Source organism: Macrotis lagotis, chromosome 1 (assembly GCF_037893015.1).
Source record: "Macrotis lagotis isolate mMagLag1 chromosome 1, bilby.v1.9.chrom.fasta, whole genome shotgun sequence".
NCBI lineage: Eukaryota > Metazoa > Chordata > Mammalia > Peramelemorphia > Peramelidae > Macrotis > Macrotis lagotis.
This window is the reverse complement of record NC_133658.1, coordinates 740340734-740360879: the sequence shown is the minus strand read 5'-3', so window position 1 is coordinate 740360879 and position 20146 is coordinate 740340734. Positions and strand designations below refer to the sequence as shown.

At 38.8% G+C, this 20146-nt stretch overlaps 1 protein-coding gene across 1 annotated transcript; it reads left to right on the top strand.

The window, feature by feature from the left end:
• Positions 1-269: 269 nt before the first annotated feature.
• Positions 270-8183, top strand: SAP18 (Sin3A associated protein 18). The gene is given in 4 exon segments (XM_074216225.1): positions 270-530; positions 716-825; positions 7447-7569; positions 7798-8183. Coding segments are annotated over 4 exon segments (519 nt in total). The 5' UTR covers positions 270-401; the 3' UTR covers positions 7955-8183.
• Positions 8184-20146: the final 11963 nt, after the last annotated feature.

Sequence of the window (20146 nt, the reverse complement as noted above, 5' to 3'; positions counted from 1 at the left end):
AGGACAATGGGTTTTTCGGAGGAAGGAGCTGGGCGGTCGGGGAGTTCTTCCATTTATTAGGCAGCTTCGTTATAAACTCGGTTCAGGAAGTCACACCTCCAGGAGAGTCTTGCGCATTCCGGGGAAGGGGTTTTTCCGCTCAGCGAGGGGGAAACCGGATCTTTCCGGAAGGAGGTGCGAGAACTCGGAGGCGGGAAGGGAGCGAGGCGGGGCCCGAAGCGTAAGCGGGCCCCGCCCTCCGCGCTGACCCCGCCCCCTGACTCGGGGCCCCGAGTGCGCAGGCGCCGTAGGAAGGGCCTGGTCATATCGGGCGCCTGCGCCGGAGGCCGCCTCGCCTTGCTCCGCCTCTTCCCTCCCTATAAGTCTGTCGAGATTCTCCTCGCGAGAGACTTCGTTCATTCATGCTCGCGGCCGGGGTCGGAGGTCACAGTGAGCGTCTAGGAGGCCGCAGAAGGAAGATGGCAGTGGAGTCCCTCGTCACCCAGGAGGAAATTAAGAAGGAACCGGAGAAGCCCATCGACCGGGAGAAGGTGAGGGCCCGGGGCCGCCGGGGTTCCGGCGGCGCCGGAGGCGGGGCCTCGCGGGCGGGTGGGGGAGGGGCGGGCGGCCGCGCCGGGGCGGTGGGGGCGGGGCGGGGCGGCCGGGGGCCCGCGGGGGGCGGCCCGCAGCCCCCCCCGCGCTCAGCCGCGTCCCGCGTGTCCGCCCCCGCACGCAGACGTGCCCGCTGCTGCTGTGGGTCTTCACCACCAACAACGGCCGCCACTACTGAGTCCAGGAGTTCTCCTGAGGAAACGTGCCTTCCAGCGAGCTGCAGATTTACACGTGGTGAGTGGCGGCCCCCGGCCAGGACCCCCTGGGCCTCATCGGGCGGGTCCCCCCGGGTAACAGGCAGTGGGGTTAGGAGGCTTGCCCAAGCCCACACAGCCAGGCCGGTATTAAGGGCCTGAGGCCGGACTTGAACTCAGGCCCTCCTGCCTCCAGGGCCGGTGCTCTATCCCCCCTGCACTCCCTAGCCGCCCCTACCCCCGTTCTATTATGAAAATTGCCATTTTACCAAACGAGGGATAAGTCAGAATTGAATCCGGGTCTTCTGAACCCCCAAATGTATCCTTCAGGCCTCAGTCGCCCCAGCACAGTCCATCCCTTAGCTTAGCAGATCTTGGCTTTCCTGAGTGAGTTCTTGTAGCAGGAAAACATCCCCGTTTCCATGGACTCTTGGTATCTCTGTTGAAATGCTGGGGTAGTCTGGGGGGGATGGGTTGACTATATCTCACTTGCCTTTGACTTTGAAGATTTAAGCTTTGTGATCAGACTTTGAAAAATGTTCTTGTTTATTTGTTGGGATAGACTAAGGAAACTGGATATCAATAGATACAGGAATAACTGAAATTATCTTATGTGAATGCAATATAAGTTTTTTTTTCCCCATAGCATCTCATTTATTTATGCCCTTTCTTTGTTATAGCCCTGTAAGGATAGAAAGATAGGATGTTGGTGCCTGGAAAGGTCAGTGGCTTGCCCAAGGTCACACAGCTAGGTAATTATTAGGTGTCTGAGACTGGATTTGAACCCAGGTACTCCTGACTCCAGGGCTGGTGCTTTATCCAGACTCGTTTGAGCGATAAAGTAAAGGGGAGAGGAAGAAAATTAAAATTAAAAAATAAATAATAGTAATAATTGTAGATGTGGACAGAGCACCAGCCCTGGAGCCAGGAGCACCCGAGCCCAAATACAGCCCCATATACCCAACAATCACCCAGCCGTGTGACAGGCAAGCCACCCCAACCCCATTGCCCTGAAAAAACCAAAAAAAAGAAAAAAAGACTCCAAATAAAATAGTAATAATAGTAGGGGCAGCCAGCTGGCGGACAGAGCACTGGCCCTTGAGCCAGGAGCACCCAGGTCCAAATCCAGCCTCAGACACCCAACGATATCCCTGCTATGCAGCCCCAGGGAGGCCACCTAGCCCCATTTGCCCCCCCCAAATAATAATAAATGTGCTTCAGTCTGTGTTCCAACACCACCAATTCTGTCACAGATGGATCACATTCTTTATAAGTCCATCACAAAAGTTACTTCCATATTTTTCCACCGTTGCCTTTGCTGATTGCAACTCCCTCCATTTGTACTTCTCCACTACCATATACTATATTTTCTCTCTCTCTCTCTCCTTTCACTCTGTCTCTGCAGTAGGGTAGCTGAGTGGCGCAGCAGACAGATGCCCAGCCCTGGGGCCAAGAGGCCCCAAACCTACATAGCATCCCTTACCCAGCATCCAGCCGGCCCTATGGTCCTGGACAGGCCATCCAATCCCAGCCCCTTGCAAGAAGTAAAAAAGAAAATGTGTTATATCTGACCACTCTCTCCCCATGGTCCATCCTCTCCTCCATCACTCACATCCTCCGCCCTTCCCCCTGTCCCCCTTCTCTCCTTATTCCAGATGCCTATACCCCATTGAGTATATATGCTCTTTCCTCTCCTAGTCACCTCTGATGAGAGCAAAGTTTCCCTTATTACCCCTCACCTTCCCCCTTCTATATCATTGCAATAGCTCATTGTAATAAAGAAAAATCTTATTACTTAAAATATCTTGGCCTATTTCCCCTCTCCTTTTTCTTTCTCCCATTACATTTCCCTTTTATCTATTGACTCCATTTTTATACCACAATATATCTTCAAATTCAGCTTTCTCCTATGCTTCATCTATAAAATCTCCTACCTGTTCTATTAACTGAGAAGGTTCATATGAGTATTATCAGTGTCATTTTTCTATATAGGAATACATGCAGTTCATCATCATTAAGTCCCTCATATTTTCCCCTTCTCCACTCTCTATGCTTCACCTGAGTCCTGTATCTGAAGATCAAACCTTCTGTTCAGCTCTGGCCATTCCAACAGGAACATTTGAAATTACCCTGGTTCAATGAAAGTCCATCTTTTCCCCTGGAAGAGGACATTCAGTTTTGTTGGGTAGTTGATTCTTGGCTGCATTCTAAGCTCTTTTGCCTTCCAGTATATTATATTCCAAGCCCTACAAGCTTTTAATGTAGTTGCTGCTAAGTCCTGTGTGTTCCTGACTGCAGCTCCAAGATATTTGAATTGTGTCCTTCTGGCTGCTAATATTTTCTCTGACTTGGGAGTTCTGGAACTTGGCTATAATATTCCTGGGGTTGTTTTTTTTTTTTCATCTCTTTCTTGGGGAGATCAGTGGATTCTCTACATTTCTATTTTGCCCTCTGCTTCTAGGATATCAGGGCAATTTTCCTGTAGTAATTCTTTGAAAATGATGTCATGGTTCTTTCCCTGGTCATGACTTTCAGGTATTCCAATAATTTTTAAATTGTCTTTTCTAAATCTGTTTTCCATATCACTTTTTTTAAAGATGTGTTTCACATTTTCTTCTAATTTTTCATTCTTTTGGTTTTAAAGTATTCAGTCCCAATTTCCCATAAAATCAGTTCTATTCTTTGTCTGAAGGATTTGTTTTCTTCACAGAGCTTTTTTATCTCTTTCTATTTGGCCAGTTCTGCTTTTTAAAGCATTCTTCTCTTCAATAACTTTTTGAACTGTTTTATCCATTTGACCCAAGCTGGTTTTTAGTATGCTATTTTCTTAAGCATTTTTTTGGATCTCCTTGACTAAGCTGCTGACTTCATTTTCATGTTTTTCCTGCATCTTTCTCATTTCTTTTCCCAAATTTTTCCTCTATCTCCCTCACTTGATTTTCCAAGTCTTTTTGAGCTCTGTCATAGCCTGAGCCCAATTTCTGTTTTTCTTGGAGTCTTTAGATGCAGGAGCTTGTGTTTCCTCATCTTCAGATGGAGTGTTTTGATCCTTCTTGGGATCACAGGCAAAGTATTTCTCAATGGTGTTCCTCTTTTTCTCTGCTTACTCATTTTCCCAGCCTGAGCCTGGTTTTGGGGTGCTTCCTGAGCTTTTGGGACACCCCCACAAGCATCTCAGCGTGTGAGGCGCTGTCTTCCCTCCTGGTCTGTGAATGATCATAAGCTCCCCCCTCTGCCACAGGTCTGAGGTGGGGGTTGGCCTAGACTGCGATCAGGATCTGAATGTGGTCAGAACCCCAGTGTCCTATTCCAGAGGCAGAGGACAGAGCTCGGCAGCCTCTCTTCACTCCCCTACCTAGGTTCAGAGCTCATGCCCTGGGGGGTCCTGCTTACCTACTCTGCCTGCTTCTGGTTCCTGGATCTCAGGTGCCCTGGCCATGCTGCTAAGCTGTGTGCCCTGAGGGCTGAGCTTCACTCACTCTGGCAGATATCCCCTCTGCTGATCCCCCAAGTTGTGCCTGTTGCTCCCCGAGGTGTAGGTCAGGAAACTCCTCCCCTTCTGTGAGCCGAGGCTCCCAGTACCCTGGGGCTGCCTCCTGGAGGCTGAAGTTCCTTAGCTCTGGCAGGCCACCCCTCCAACCCTGGGGAGCAGAACCTTTCCACTCTTTTCCAGGTTACCTTGAGTTGGAGAACTGCTTCACTGGGTCCCTCTTAGAGTCCTTAGCTTCTAAGTTTTAAGAGATAGAACCTAAGAGACATCCTCTCTTGTCACCATCTTGGCTCTGCCCCCCCCCATAAGTTTTTTGTGTGTGGTTTTTTTTTTAAGGTTTTTGCAAGTCAAACAGGGCTTAAATGGCTTGTCCAAGGCCACACAGCTAGGTAATTATTAAGTGTCTGAGACCGGATTTGAACCCAGGTACTCCTGATTCCAGGGCCGGTGCTTTATCCACTACGCCACCTAGCTGCCCCCTGTAATAAGATTTTAAAGAAAAGATGAACATCAAGAATTCAGATGGGGGTCAGCTAGGTTGCCCAGTGGATAGAGCACTGGCCCTGGAGTCAGGAAGAACCTGAGTTGAAATCTGGCCACAGACACTTAATAATTACCTAGCTGTGTGGCCTTGGGCAAGCCACTTAACCCCATTGCCTTGCCAAAAAAAATTCAGATGGGCATAGATTTTAATGTTCTTATTTTGACTCACCAGAGCTCATACAGGTGTAACTAGGGTTCTCTGATTCCAAAATTTCCACCACTTCTGTGGTGCACAAATAGTTTCTTTTCGATGAGAACCTAACTGGAAAAAAGGTTAATGTCCTTTATTTTGTGTTTTGAATAGGACACATTTATTATTTGTTGAGTTGAGTTTAACTTTGTAGTCTCTGTAAATTTTATCTCTATGCAATTGTGAAGTTTGATGGTGATTATTTTTTAATTTTATTTAAGCCAATGGGAATATGTGACTTGTCCAAGGTCACACAGCTAGACAATTAAGTGACTTGAAGCTGGATTTGAATCCAGGTCCTCCTGAGTCCAGAGCCATGCTCTATCCACAGGGCCATCTAGCTGTTCCTGGTGATTACTTTATGAACTAACATTGCATATCCTTGAAGTATTAGTAAATTTATTTTCTCTATGTCCTCTACCTACTACAAACTTCATAAACTTTTTGTAATTTGAATTTTTTTCTCTAAACTTGTTGCCTCAAAAATTCATCACCCTTGTGGCTGTAGCAATGAGCCTATCCAACCCTAAGCTAGAGAACGGTATGTTTAAAAAAAAAAGAAAGAAGCTAATAAAAGGATGTATAATAATGTGAGTTTAGTTTGCTGTTCACTGTTCTAGATAAAAGTAGCTTGGGGGCTCTCTCACCTCTCCAACATGTACCTATGCCCTTAGGCAGTTATAAGTTTTTATGACAGCCCACTCTGAATTATTTCTGAGTAGTCTTCCTTGATTCAAATTTCTCTCTTTCCCCTCCAAGGTTATTTCCAAGTGTTGGCAGGATTGTGGGAGGGCAGCCACAATAATAGAATGAAAAAGAAAACAATGCAAAAAGAGTGATTCCTTTACCTCCCTAGGAGATCATATATATAGTTCCTGAATAGGTGAAAATATTCATAACAGTACTTGTTGTGTCAGCCAAAACATGAGGAATTAAATGGATGCCAGTTGATTAGGGAATGGCTACACAAATTTTATATTTATAAATAATAGGTTATCATTTTGCTGTAAGAAATGAGACTTGGGCGGCTAGGTGGCGTAGTGGATAAAGCACTGGCCCTGGAGTCAGGAGTTACCTGGGTTCAAATCCAGTCTCAGACACTTAATAATTACCTAGCTGTGTGGCCTTGGGCAAGCCACTTAACCCCATTTGCCTTGCAAAAAATCCTTTAAAAAAAGTTAATACTTAAAGGTTATTCTAAAGTGCTGCACTTGGGAGACAAGACCTGAGTTTGAATTTTATTCTTATCACTTAGGCTCTGTTATGGTTCTATATGAACCTGTTTTCTCTCTGTCACATGGAGATGAAACTTGCCATAAATCTAGAGATTTATCAGATGAGAACTAATTTTGTGGAAGATCATAAAATTTAGAGATATTAGGAGCCTTGGATTATCTGGTCATTAACCCTAATCTACAGGTTAGGAAATAGACCATGTAGAAGTATGTGTAGAAGTATGTGGTAGAATGGAAAGTATGTTGAATGTGAAAGTCAGAAGATTTGGGTTAAAACGTTAATTTTTTTGGCTTGTGATCTATGTGATTTTTGTGCTGTTCATTTTATTTTCTGGATTTGTTTCCTAATCTTTAAAAATGAGCACTTTGAGGAGATTGACTCTGGAAGACTGATGATGAAATCATCTATTCACTTTCTGAGAGAGGTGATGAATTTGAGGTGTAGTATCAGAGATTTTTTTTTGCTTAACTAAACTAAGGCAGGAGTAGCAGTAAATGATAGCCAAAAGAAAAATTAGAGGACTATTAAAGTTCTTTTTTAAAGCGCATATAGAACAAGGAAGAGATTGAAAGAAATAAAGAGGGAGACTAATGTGTTGAATTTATTTTCATACTTCTTTAAAAAGCTGAGATACTATTTCAGGTGCAATTCCTGTTTTTGGCATATAGAAATGCTCAAAGTTAATCTTTTAATAAAAATTCAAAATAACAGGAAAATTTTTAAAAGGGAGCTTGGATGGGGCAGCTAGGTGGTGCAGTGGATAGAGTGCTGGCCCTGGAGTCAGGAGTACCCAAGTTCAAATCTGGCTTCAGATACTTAATAATTACTTAGCTGTGTGGCCCTGGGCAAGCCACTTAATCTCATTTGCCTTGCAAAAAACCTTAAAAAAGGAAGCTTGGATTTGATAGGATCATAAATTTAGAGCTGGAAGGGATTTTAGAGACTAAATGAAATAATTGTCCACAGTCATATAATGAATAAGTAATAATGCCAGTACTTGAATCTAGGATAAATTTGTTAATGGTTTTTCCAGTAGCTTTCTGACTCTACTTGTATTTAAGACCCTAACCAAAGCTGTTGAAGACAAGCTATTACAAAGCAAGAACAGATAAAAACTTTTTAGTATTAATCCATTTGCTAATTTAAAATAAAGGAATTTTAGTATTTTATTATTCAAGTAAATTGAAATTTTCTTCACTTAGGATGGATGCAACCTTGAAAGAATTGACTAGTTTAGTAAAAGAGGTTTACCCAGAAGCTCGAAAGAAGGGTACACACTTCAATTTCGCTATTGTTTTTACGGATCTTAAAAGACCTGGTTATCGGTAGGTAACTTTTATAAATTTAGTTATTAAGTTATTATGTTTAAATATCAATATAGTTGGGGTGAAAAGACTTACAGCACAGAAACAAGATGACCTATTCAGCTTTGGGGTATTTTAAAGATATATAAGAGGCAACTTTGTCTAATAGCAAATTCTTAATTTTTCTACATATTCTAAAAGTAATTAAGTGTAAATAATTGACACTTTAATTTGTTTCCCATTCTACAGAGTGAAAGAGATTGGGAGTACTATGTCTGGCAGAAAGGGGACTGATGACTCCATGACCCTACAGTCTCAGAAGTTCCAAATAGGAGATTATTTGGATAGAGCAATCACTCCTCCAAATAGGGTGCCACCTACCTCAGGGCGCATGAGACCATATTAAACTTTGTTTACTATTTCTTGCATTTGTTTGACATCTTGTCATTATCAGCTCTTCTCTTTTTTGCCTTTAAGCTTTGGAAGCCCTAAACCTATTTTTAAAAATCATCTGTTTTAAGAATTAATGTTGACTATGTTCTGGTGATTATTGTGTAAATATTGACAGATGAGGGGCCATGTTTCAAATCCTTGTATAAAACATAAAGAACATAAAAGTGCTCTTAGCATTCTGATTGAAAGTGTCTTGCTAAAATACACCCTTGCAGTTCAACTGATTCTGTAATGTAGCAACACTGGGGAACATGGAGATATTCAAAGTACTTAAATTGTTGTCACATGAAATACAAATCTGACAGCCCCAATCCTCAAGTTTCACATTTTAGTTAGAGAATATCAGATCCTAGATTAGAAGTTATAAGAAAAGTGATTTGAAATTATGGGAAAGTTTAAATTGGAGCTTGATGGATTTCAAATTTGTAAATGGTACTAATAGAGATCTAGAGAAAGGGCAAAGGAAGTTAAGGTAGGCTGTTCAATAACAGTGAGCATGGTATGTGGCAATATTTAGACCTAGAAGGGACCTTTGTTGGAGATTATTATGTCCCCTTCTTATTACAGATAAACTAGGATCCAGGAAAATGATTTTGTAATGTAACATTGTAGGTGTCATGGGTAGTATTTTGAGATTCACTAATCTGAAAACTTACTTTCCCACCTCATACCATACTGCTGCCTTCACTGTCTTTTTCTCAGGTCTGCATCCCAGAAGTAAACCAAGAGAGTGTGATTCAGGATCAAAGTGATTAGATTATGGAGTCTGTATTGACTAGGAAGTCTTGTGTGTATTAGGGGACAAATGGTCTGAATTTAAAAGGAAGAGCAAAAAGGTATAATTTTTATGGGTGATGGTATGGTGTGTTAAGATTGATTTTTACTGTGTGCAATACCCTGGCTGAGGCACGAAGAATACTAAGACACTGGTTCCACTCTTCAGGAACTTAAAATCTGAAGAAAAGACTGGAATATATTATTGCACTAGGGTGTAGTATTCCAGTCGTGCCATTTGCACATCAAAAAATACAGAAGAGAAAAAAATGAGATCAATTGAACATTTTAAGCTGAAGAACAATTTGTGGAGGTTTAAGTAGGTTTTGCTGAAGATAGAAGCAGCTTTCATGAAAGCTTTGTCTTCAGCTATAATCTGCTGTTTGGGGATTTTATAATACCATTATTTAAATTCATTTTTGGCCCAGTATTAGATCTGAGTGAATTTTATATTCTTGTATTTCTTTAGCCAGTCACAATAGACCTCAAATAGTTTAAAATAGGAAAGGAATTGAGGTTTCTGGTTATATTTTTTTCAGTGATAAAATGAACTTCTAGAACCAACCTTTTTCCATTACTACTTCTCTCTGATTCTTTACCCAGAGAAAAATAATATAGACATTCCTAATCTGCATTTAAAAATTGGAGAATCCTCAGAATAAATAGAAGAGGTCAGAAAGTATGCCTCTTGTCAGCCTCAAGAAGCATAAGTGGCTAGGTGGCGCAATGGATAGAGCACTGGCCCTCTAGTCAGGAGTAACTGAATTCAGATTGGCCTCAGACACTTAATAATTACTTAGCTGTGTGGCCTTGGGCAAGCCACTTAACCCCGTTGCCTAGCCAAAACTAAAAAAAAAAAGTAGTTATCAAGGACAACTACATAGTTTGGGTCTTTTCTTTTTCCAGTGGATTAAGGCAAACAGGTTTAGTGATTTACTTGGGGTCACGCACCTAGTGGGTAGTCTTGAGCCTAGATTTGAACTCGAGGCTCAGTAAGGATAGGAGTGAAACTGAGCACCAGCCAGAGCAGAGCACATTAGCCTCTACCCACCTTTTCAGGTGCTGCAACACCACCTCTGTGTTTTAGAAGTTGACCACACTTTAAAGCTTGCCATGGATGATGATATTGCCTGTCCTCACTATTGACAATATCTTCAAACTGTTCAAAGCTTCATTGTTGACTCCTCCAGTTATCAAAGTAAGAAAGAGCTACCTTGCTACCTCATGATAAGCATGAAAGATATTCTGACCCTGAGATCCTAACCTAATTATGAAACACTGGTATTGTACTAGGCTCTATTGATGGTATGTGAGCCACATTGTACCCAGATATAAAGATTATGTTCCGTGCTATTTTCTGTCTGGTTGTGATCTGAAAGATTATCTCATAAAGATTCTGACAGGTTATATTGCCTCAGTAACACAGCTAAGAGGGAAATTATGGCATCCAGGAGAAATGTTACCCTAGGCTTCTAGCAAGAGATGACCAATGCTGCAACTAGCCCTTCTAGAGAGTTAGCCAAGAGCTTGCTGATGTCAGGCTATCACTGGCAATGGCAGGTTTTATGACCCGGAAGTTCTCTTCCAGTTATCTTTCTTATACCTGTGATATTCAGAAACTACTTTAAATTCCTCTATAAACTGATGTTTGTAGCTGTTAGATCTTAATTGATAATATTGTATTTTCTGGCTGTGCCATTATGTACTGAGGAGAATTCATCCCTAGCTTCCAGCACAAATCAAAATCAAAAATCATTACCCCACCTGACCACAATTGCTCTGATTTGGAATTTCTATCCTGATCTTTGTCAGCTTTCAGACAGATGTGAATCAGGGCTCTCCATCACCTACTGCAAATGCTACTGAATGGACTTGTGTTTTTATTTTTGTCAAAAATATATAAAACAATTGATGGGTGTAGCTTTATTTTTTAAAACTTTTAAACTATCAATATTTTTTGTGTGTGATTGATTCAGGAATTAAAAATTGGAGTGGCAAAAGTGATTAATAGTCTAAATACATTGAAGACATACCCCCAAGTAATAAAGTGAGTCCTCAGAACTGTATACATTTGGTTTGTAAAAAAAAGTCATTCTAAATAGTGTATAATACAGTATTACAAGGTATTTGAAGGTTACTCTACAAAAAAGGACCTAATACTGAGAGAAGGAGTAGGCTGGTGTATTGCTTACATGTGAATTATGTAATTAAAAAAACCCAACACTTGTATTTTCTGCCTTTATACTTTTTTTTATTTAAATTGTCAGAGCTGTTGGCTCCTTCTTGCCTTCCGTTTCCAACCTATATGTTACTGAAGGCTTTCTATAATCCCTTGCCTCCCCCCTTCCCCCCCAGATTTAATAAAATTGGTTCCAGTTTGGGGGGGGAAGGGGAAGGAGCTTTTACCTTTACACTGCCCTAAGACCAGTTCAGATAAAAGTATATGGTAAAGAAAAAAGACAAGGAAGGGAAGAGGCATCCCCTGAAACTCCATAGCTTTGAGCCACCCCATAAAGAATAGAACTTCAGAGTTAGAAGCAATTCTAGAGATCAGAGAGGTTTAGTTAAACTTCCTAGACTGTAGAAGTTCCCAAATTAGGCACTAGAAATTCAGAAGAGAGTCCCTACCTTCAAGGAATTTGCATTCTGTGGGTTGATTAAAATAAGCAGTCAAGTAATTTCAAGAGGAAAAGAGTCATAATTTGGAGGATTAGGAAAGGTCTTATAGTGGTTCTGCACTGCTAATTAGCAAAGCTGGGACCAGAACATGAATCTCTTGATTCCCAGGCTGATAATCTGGAAGTACCACTTCTATTCCCTAGGAATGATGAGGGTTCAAAAGTGTCATAAGACAAGTCATGCAGTATTAGGTCAGAAGGAAATATAAGAATAGTTTCTGACTCCCCGATAGCCTGTTTTCCCAGGTGCATACTTAGAATGGGAAAAATATTCCAAGACTATATCAATATATATTGTTAGCTATGCCGATTTTGAATTCCTAGTATTGATCACCTCAGTTTCACATGAGGAAGAAATAAAAGAAAGCAAAACTAGAAAGCTTTTCGAGAGATCTGAATAAGATGATCTTAGAAATATAAACAGCATTTTAAATATTTTTGCTAGAGAACTTAAGCACAGAAAGACAGATGAGAAGTGAATAGTTAAGAAGATGGCATATGGAAATGGTATTTGGATGTCTATTCTACAACTTGATATAGAATGAAAGAATTTCAGAGTTGGAAAGGATCTCAATGGCCAGTTAATCTAACCAAAAAAAAATCAATTCAACATAGTAGATAAGTAGTCACTGATATTTTACTTATGGATCTCCAATGAGATGAGTCATTAATTATGATCTAATTGGGTTTATAAGGATGAAAACTTGGTTTAACATTAGGAAAATAATATAATCATTAAAAACAAGAACATCCAAAAGTACATGCTTATCTCATAAGAAGCAGACAAAACATCTAAATCTACAAGCTTATAAGATGACAAAAGTATAATACTCATGCTCAACAAAATATATTTTTTATTATAAAAAGTATCCAGGGTGGCTAGGTGGCGTAGTGGATAAAGCACCGGCCTTGGAGTCAGGAGTACCTGGGTTCAAATCCGGTCTCAGACAATAATTACCTAGCTGTGTGGCCTTGGGCAAGCCACTTAATCCCATTTGCCTTGCAAAAAACCTAAAAAAAAAAGTAAGCATCTTGTGCAATGAGGATATAGTAGCACCTTTCCCAATAAATACAAGAATAAAGGATGTCATTTTATATAGTTATGGAAATGCTGGCAATGGCATAAAAATGAGGGAAAAGATAAAACTATCCTTATTTTCTAATGATAATTATATCTACATTTATATATATGGCTATACTATTAGGTTTGCTTGAAACATCCTAGAGAATCAAAGATAATGAGACAATAGTTTCAGCAAAATTGGTACAATACGACCCCTCAAAAGTTGACTGCATATCATATATAACAATCCAAGAAATAATAGGGAAGTCCCATTCTAAATGCCTACAAAATGAAGAAAGTATCTGGTCATCAGCCTACCAAAGTACACAAAAAACCTGTACAGATGTTCATATAAAATGTTCCTTGAAGAAATAAAGGACATCTAAACTGAAAGATTATTTCATGCCCATGTCTGGACCATGCCAATATTAAAGTGACAATACTACCAAAGTTAATTTATGCTTTTAATGCTATACTGATCAAATTATCAAAGTGAACTTAAAAAACAATAACTTATTTGAAAAAATATCTGGATTATCAAGGGAAATGTTCAAAGGAAGGATTAGAAGAAGGATAGCACTTTTAGAACTCAACTATTTTATAAAGCAGCAGTTATCAAAACTATTTGGTATTGGTTAAAAGATGGAAGTAGATCAATGGAACAGCCCAAAACGGAAAACCAAACAAATTAACTCAACTTTAGAAAGAACTCCCTGATTTAAAAAAAAACAACTACTGGACAAATTGGATATTATATTCCATAATACATTTAAAGTGGATGTGACCTTAATTATTGATGATAGTGCTATTAAAAAAAAAATAAAGTAGCTCATATACTCACAGCTATGGGCAGAATATATTCTTAACCTAAAGAGATAGGAGCAATTACAGAAGTTAAAATAGGTAAATTCAGTTACATGAATCTGAAAAGCTTTTATACAGACAAAATGAATGTACTGAAAACAAGGAAAGTTATTGAAGGAGAAAAATCTTTGTATCGAATTTCTCTGAAACAATTGGTTTGGCATCCAAGATATATTAACAATTAACAGATCCAAACACATAACTTCACATACAAGCACTCATATAAAAAGAATATATGTGTATGTATGTATAAAATCAATAGCCACTTCCCAATAGGTAAGTGGTCAAAAATATGAACAATTCTTAAAAGGACAGCAAAGTATTAAAAAACCACATGAAATAATGCTCCAAATCTTTACTGATAAGAGAAATGCAAATAGAAACAACCTTGAGGTTTTACCTTAACCCTGTCATCTTTGCATCCATTTTTTAATGTGGTAAACATGACAAAAATCAATGTTGGAGAGGTTGTGGAGTGATAAAAAACATGTTTCTTGGCTGTGGCAAATTGATACAACCATTTGAGGAAGCAATCTGGAAATATGCAACTGATGTGACTAAAATATTCATATTCTTTTAATCAAGGATTCCATTACTAAGTTTATACTCCAGAGAGATCACTGATAAGAAGAAAGGCCCCATGTACAACAGAATATTTACAGAAGCACTTTTTGTAATGGCAAAGACCTAGAAACAAAATAGATTTTTATCAATTGGAGAAAAACTGTAGTTCATGAATGAGATGGAATATTTCTGTGCTGTAAGAAATGAATGTAGTAAATAGAAGCATGGAAAGAACCACATGTACTGGTGCAGAGTACAGTACTTAAAAACAAGAAAACATCCTCAATAATGTATACAAACCACACAGGAAAAAAAAATCAAGTGAATATTGGAAAATTATAAAGAAAAATAATAGCTGAAGAGATCTGGGAAGATACTCCCCTTTGCAAGGGTGGAGGTCTACAAATATTTCACATGGCACATACCTTTAGCCTTTTTCAATGTATTAATTTATTTCCTCTTTATCTTTTTTTTTAGGTTTTTTTTTTGCAAGACACATGGGGTTAAGTGGCTTGCCCAGGTACTCCTGACTCCAAGGCCGGTGCTTTATCCACTACACCACCTAGCCATCCCCTCATCTTTTTTTTAAATTTATTTCTAAAGATATTATTTGAATTTTACAATTTTCCCATCAATCTTGTTTCCCTCCCCCCACGGAAAGCACTCTTGTCAGTCTTTACTTTGTTTCCATGTTGTACCTTGATCCAAATTGGGTGTGATGAGAGAGAAATCATATCCTTAAAAAGAAGTCTTAAGTAACAAGATCAGACAATAAGATATCCTCGTTTTTATCTTAAAAAATGCTGTTATATGGGATGTTTCTATGAAAGGAGAGGGGAAGGAGAAAGGAGCAAGCATTTATTAAGCTCCTGTTATGTATAAAACATACTAAATACTTAACAAATATCTCATTTGATCCTCACAACAATCTTTTCAACAACTCTGTGAGGGCTGTGTTCCATGTATAAGGAACCTTTTATTATCCCCAGGACTGTAATGATGAAAATGTTTGTTGTTGTTGTTGCTTGTTGTTCCAAATGTGTCCAACTTTTCATGATCTCAAGGCCTTATGACTGAAGATGCCAAGAGTAAAGGGTTCTCTTGAAAAAGCCCTGGGGGGGCGCAGCTAGGTGGACCAGTGGATAGAGCACAGGCCCTGGAGTCAGGAGTACCTGAGTTCAAATCTGGTCTCAGACACTTAATAATTACCTAGCCATGTGGCCTTGGGCAAGCCACTTAACCCCATTGCCTTGAAAAAATCTAAAAAAAAAAAGCCCTAGGGAAGCCTCAGGGAATGGCAGTGAAGAGCAACTAGCACAGTACCAACCAGTATGGAGCTGCAGAGTTCACACCAGGACATCCCAGGTCCAGAGACTGTGCTGAGATACCAGAAAGAGCTTTGAAGATGTAGTCTTTGAACCTTAAATAACCTTAAATAAACTATGGGAGGAATAGGTTAGCCCATAAACTCAGGGAAAGATGAGCAGGAACAACTACCACAAAAGTGCATAACCTGGCACAAGTACATAGTCCCAATTAATGCATTAAGCTGGAGAGGGGAGGAAGTTTAATAAAACTACAAGCATCAAAAATTACTGCAATTCTAACTGCATAACATGTAAGCAAAGACTCAAAAGAAAAAATAGATTTTTCTACAAGTACAATATATGTAAATATTTGTAAATCTAGAAGAAATGAAAAATGCAGTAGTATTCTTCCAGTTCTTTCAAGAGCTTTTCTTCCCTACTGGAGGAAATTAAAGAGATAATTTGGAACTATTTTGCCTAACTGAATGCCAATAAATTTGATAAACTGAAATGGGAGAGGAATAGAATGGAGGGAAATACAGTTAGCAATAGCAACTGTGGGAAAAGATATATATCTCTGATGAACTTATGATAAAGAATGCAACCATCCTAGAGACAGCTGATAGTATCTGAACACAGAATGAAGTAAATTTTTTCCTCTCATTTTATTTTTTTCTTGAGGTTTCTCTATCATTTTGGAGGGAGGGGAATTATGTTTACTTTAACAAGATTATTGTAGGTGCGGCTAGGTGGTACAGTGGATAGAGCACTGGCCCTGGAGTCAGGAGGACCTGAGTTCAATTCTGGCCTCAGACACTTAATAATTACCTAGCTGTGTGGCCCTGGGCAAGACACTTAACCCCATTGCCTTGCAAAAACCTTTAAAAAAAAACCAAGATTATTGTAATATAAAAATAGATAAATCGTAAAAAATACTACTGAAGAAAGGAGCAGATAGAGAGGGGGAGTATTTTGCCTGACTACTTAACTGAGGGGAGGGAGACTTAGAAAGCTAAATAAAAGGATGAAGGAACATAGAATAAGTAAAGCAAAACTCCAAAACAAGGGAAAGGGTTGAAAAACCAGAGATGGGCTTGAGGGTGAAAAAGAAAACAGCCAATGGAAATAGAATGACTTTACAGAAGAATAAGATAAAAGAATTTGAGACCAAGGCCTTCTCTTTAGAGAAAACAAGGGGGAATCCTAATTTTGAAATTAACATGTTAGAGGAAAAAATAAAGGAAATAAAAATGCAAAAAAAAAGGAATATCAAGGAAACTGATGAAAAAATGTAAAGCAAGGTGACTAAAACAATACTATAAAGCTGCAGTTATCAAAACTGCCTGGTACTCGTTAAGAAATAGAGTAATGGATCAGTGGATTAGGATAGGTTCAAAAGAAATAGTAGTAAATGACTAAAGTAATCTACAGTTTGACAAACCCAAAGACATTAGCTTCTAGGATAAGAACTCACAATTTGATAAAAATTTTTGGGAAAATTTGAAAATAGTATGGCAAAAACTAGGCATAGATTCACATCTCACACCCTATACAAAAATAGGGTCAAGATGGGTATAGGATTTAGATATAAAGGGTGACACCATAGATAAATTAATAGTCCAAAAAATTTTCTATTAGATCTATGAAAAGGGGACAAATTTATGACTAAGAAAGAAATAGAGTAGATTATAAACTGCAAAATGAATGATTTTGACAATATTAAAAAGTTTTTGCACTAATAAAACCAATGCTGCCAAAATCAGAAGGAAAGCAGAAAGCTGGGAAACAGTTTTCACAGCTAGGTCTCATTTCTAAAATAGAGAATTGCATCAAATCTGTAAGGTTCCAAGTCATTCCCCAATTGATAAATGGTCAAAAGATATGAACAGACAATTTTCAAATGAAGAAATTAAAGCTATATAGATAATCATGAAAAAATGTTCCAAGTCATTACTGATTAGAGAAATGCAAAGGGAAAAACAACGTTAGAAGTTGTGGGAGGATTGGGACATCAATGCATTGTTTAGTGGAGTTGAGAACAGATCCAACCATTACAGAGGGCAATACAGAACTATGTCCAAAGAGGAATAAAACTGATCATACCCTTTGACTTAGCAATACCAATACTAGGCCTATATCTAGAAGAAATTATAAAAATGGGAAAAGTTCTACATGTTTCAAAATATTCATAACAACTTTTTATAATGGCAAAGAATTGGAAATTGAGGGGATGTTCATCAACTGGGGAACAGCTGAACAAGTTATGGCATATGAATGTTATGGAGTACCACTGCTCTGTAATGATTAGACCCTAGAGAAGCATAGAAAGAATTACAGAAACTGATGCTGGGAGAAGGGAGCAGAACCAAGAGAACACTGCATATTAACAACATTGTGAGATGATCAACTTTGATGGCTGCAACTCCTCTCAGCAGTTCAGAGAGCTAGGACAACCATATTAGACCAGCTATGGAAAATGCTATCCTCATTCCTAGGTAGAAAAACAAAACAAAAGAAAATCTGAATGAACACCACATTCATTTTCTTTCCTCTTGTGGTTTTTCTTTTCCCTCCATCCTAATTCCTCATACTGAAAATGACTAATCTACAAACATGTTAAACAAATATGTATGTACAACATTCACCAGACTGTTCACTGCTAAGGGGGGGGGGGGGTCGGAAGGGAGCTTGGAAGGAAATTATGTAACAAAAATATGCATATGCATGTGGATGAATGTTGAAAAACTTTCATAACATGTAATAGGAAAAATAAAATATCAGTTGAAAAAATACTATATAATAAAATAATGGTAGAAATAAAAAATCAGGGGTGGCTAGGTGGTGTAGTAGATAAAGCACCGGCCTTGGAGTCAGGAGTTACCTGGGTTAAAATCCAGTCTCAGATACTTAATTACCTAGCTGTGTGACCTTGGGCAAGCCACTTAACCCTATTTGCCTTGCAAAAACCTAAAAAAAAAAATCACTAAGAGAGGTTGAGGAAAAATTGGGAAAAAAATAAGTAATGCAAGAAAATCATAAAAAAAAGTTAACATTTGGTAAAGGAAGCACAGAAAAATACTGAAGAAAATAACACCTCAAAATCCAGAATAAGTCAAATGGTAAAAAAAAAAAGGCAGAAAAATCTATTGAAGGAAAGAACTCCTTGAAAAGCAGAATTGATCAAATGGAAAAAGTACAAAATACAAAAGCTCACTGAAGAATGTAATTCCTTTTTTTTTTGTTGTTTGTTTTGTTTTTTTTGGCAAGGCAATGGGGTTAAGTAACTTGGCCAAGGTCATACATTATGGTCTGAGCACAGATTTGAACTCAGTTCCTCCTGACTCCAGGGCTGGTGCTCTATCCAACTGTGCCACCTATCTGCCCCAGAACATAATTCCTTAAAAATTTGAATCACATTTAAAAAAAATTTTGCACAGCAAGTTTCTCTGATAAAAGACTTGTTTTCCAAATATTAGAAAACTGAGTCAAATTTATAAGAATGAAAGACAGTTTTCAGTCAAAAGCTATCTAGAGTCATGTGAAAAAGCTCTAAATATTTTTTAGAGAAATGCAAATTAAAACAACTCTAGGTACCACTTCACACCTGTCAGATTGGCTAAAATGACAGAAAAGGAAAATGTCAAATGTTGGAGGGAATATGAGAAGATTGCAGCACCAAAGCACCGGTGGCAGAGTTGTAAACTGATCTAATCATTTGCAGAGTGATCTGGAACTATACCCAAATACCATACATATCCTCTGACCCATTCATAACACTTCTAGGTCTGCATCCCTAAGAGGAAACAAAAAAGGAAAAGGATCTATCTGAACAAAAATATTTGTAGCAGCTCTTTTTGTTGTAGTAAAGAATTAGAAATCAAAGGGATGACCATCAACTGGAGAATGGTTAAACAAGTTGTGGTATATGATTGTGATGAAATATTGTGCTATATAAAATGATGAGGTCTATGGTTTCAGAAAAACCTCGAAATCTGACTTATATGAACTGATACAAACTGAAGTGGGCAGAACCAGAAGAACAGTGGACACAGTTAAGAGTATGACTTGGTTATTCTCAGCAGTCCAATGAGCCAAGATAATTCCAAAGGCTTTAGTATGAAAAATTCTATTGTTCTCTAAAAAAGAAACTGATGAGTGTTTGAATGTCGATTGAAGAATACTCTTTTACTTTTTTTAGGTTTTGGGGTTTTTTTTTTAGGTTTTTGCAGGGCAAATGGGGTTAAGTGGCTTGCCCAAGGCCACACAGCTAGGTAATTATTAAGTGTCTGAGACTGGATTTGAACCCAGGTACTCCTGACTCCAGGGCTAGTGCTTTATCCACTACCCCACCTAGCCACCCTTTTTTTAGGTTTTCACAAGGCAAATGGGGTTAAGTGGCTTGCCCAAGGCCACACAGCTAGGTAATTATTAAGTGTCTGAGGCTGGATTTGAACTCAGATACTCCTGATTCCAGGTCCAGTGCTCTATCCACTGTGCCACCTAACCACCCCCAAGAATACTATTTTAAACTTTATTTTTGTTGGGATTCTTTTGGTCTGTTTTCTTTTTTGCAAGGCAAATGGGGTTAAGTGGCTTACCCAAGGCCACACAACTAGGTAATTATTAAGTGTCTGAGGCCGGATTTGAACCCAGGTACTCCTGACTCCAGGGCCGGTGCTTTATGCTTGGTCTATTTTCTTTCACAGCAGGACTAATATGAAGATATTAAATTACTTGCCTTCTCGAGGGGGGGAAAGAATAGAGAAGGATAACGAGAGAAAATCTGGAACTCAAAAAAATTTAAAAACAAATGTTTAAAATTGCTTTTACATGTCATTAGAAATAATAAAATATTAATATAAAATATTTAAGAAGAGAATCATAAAATACAAAGG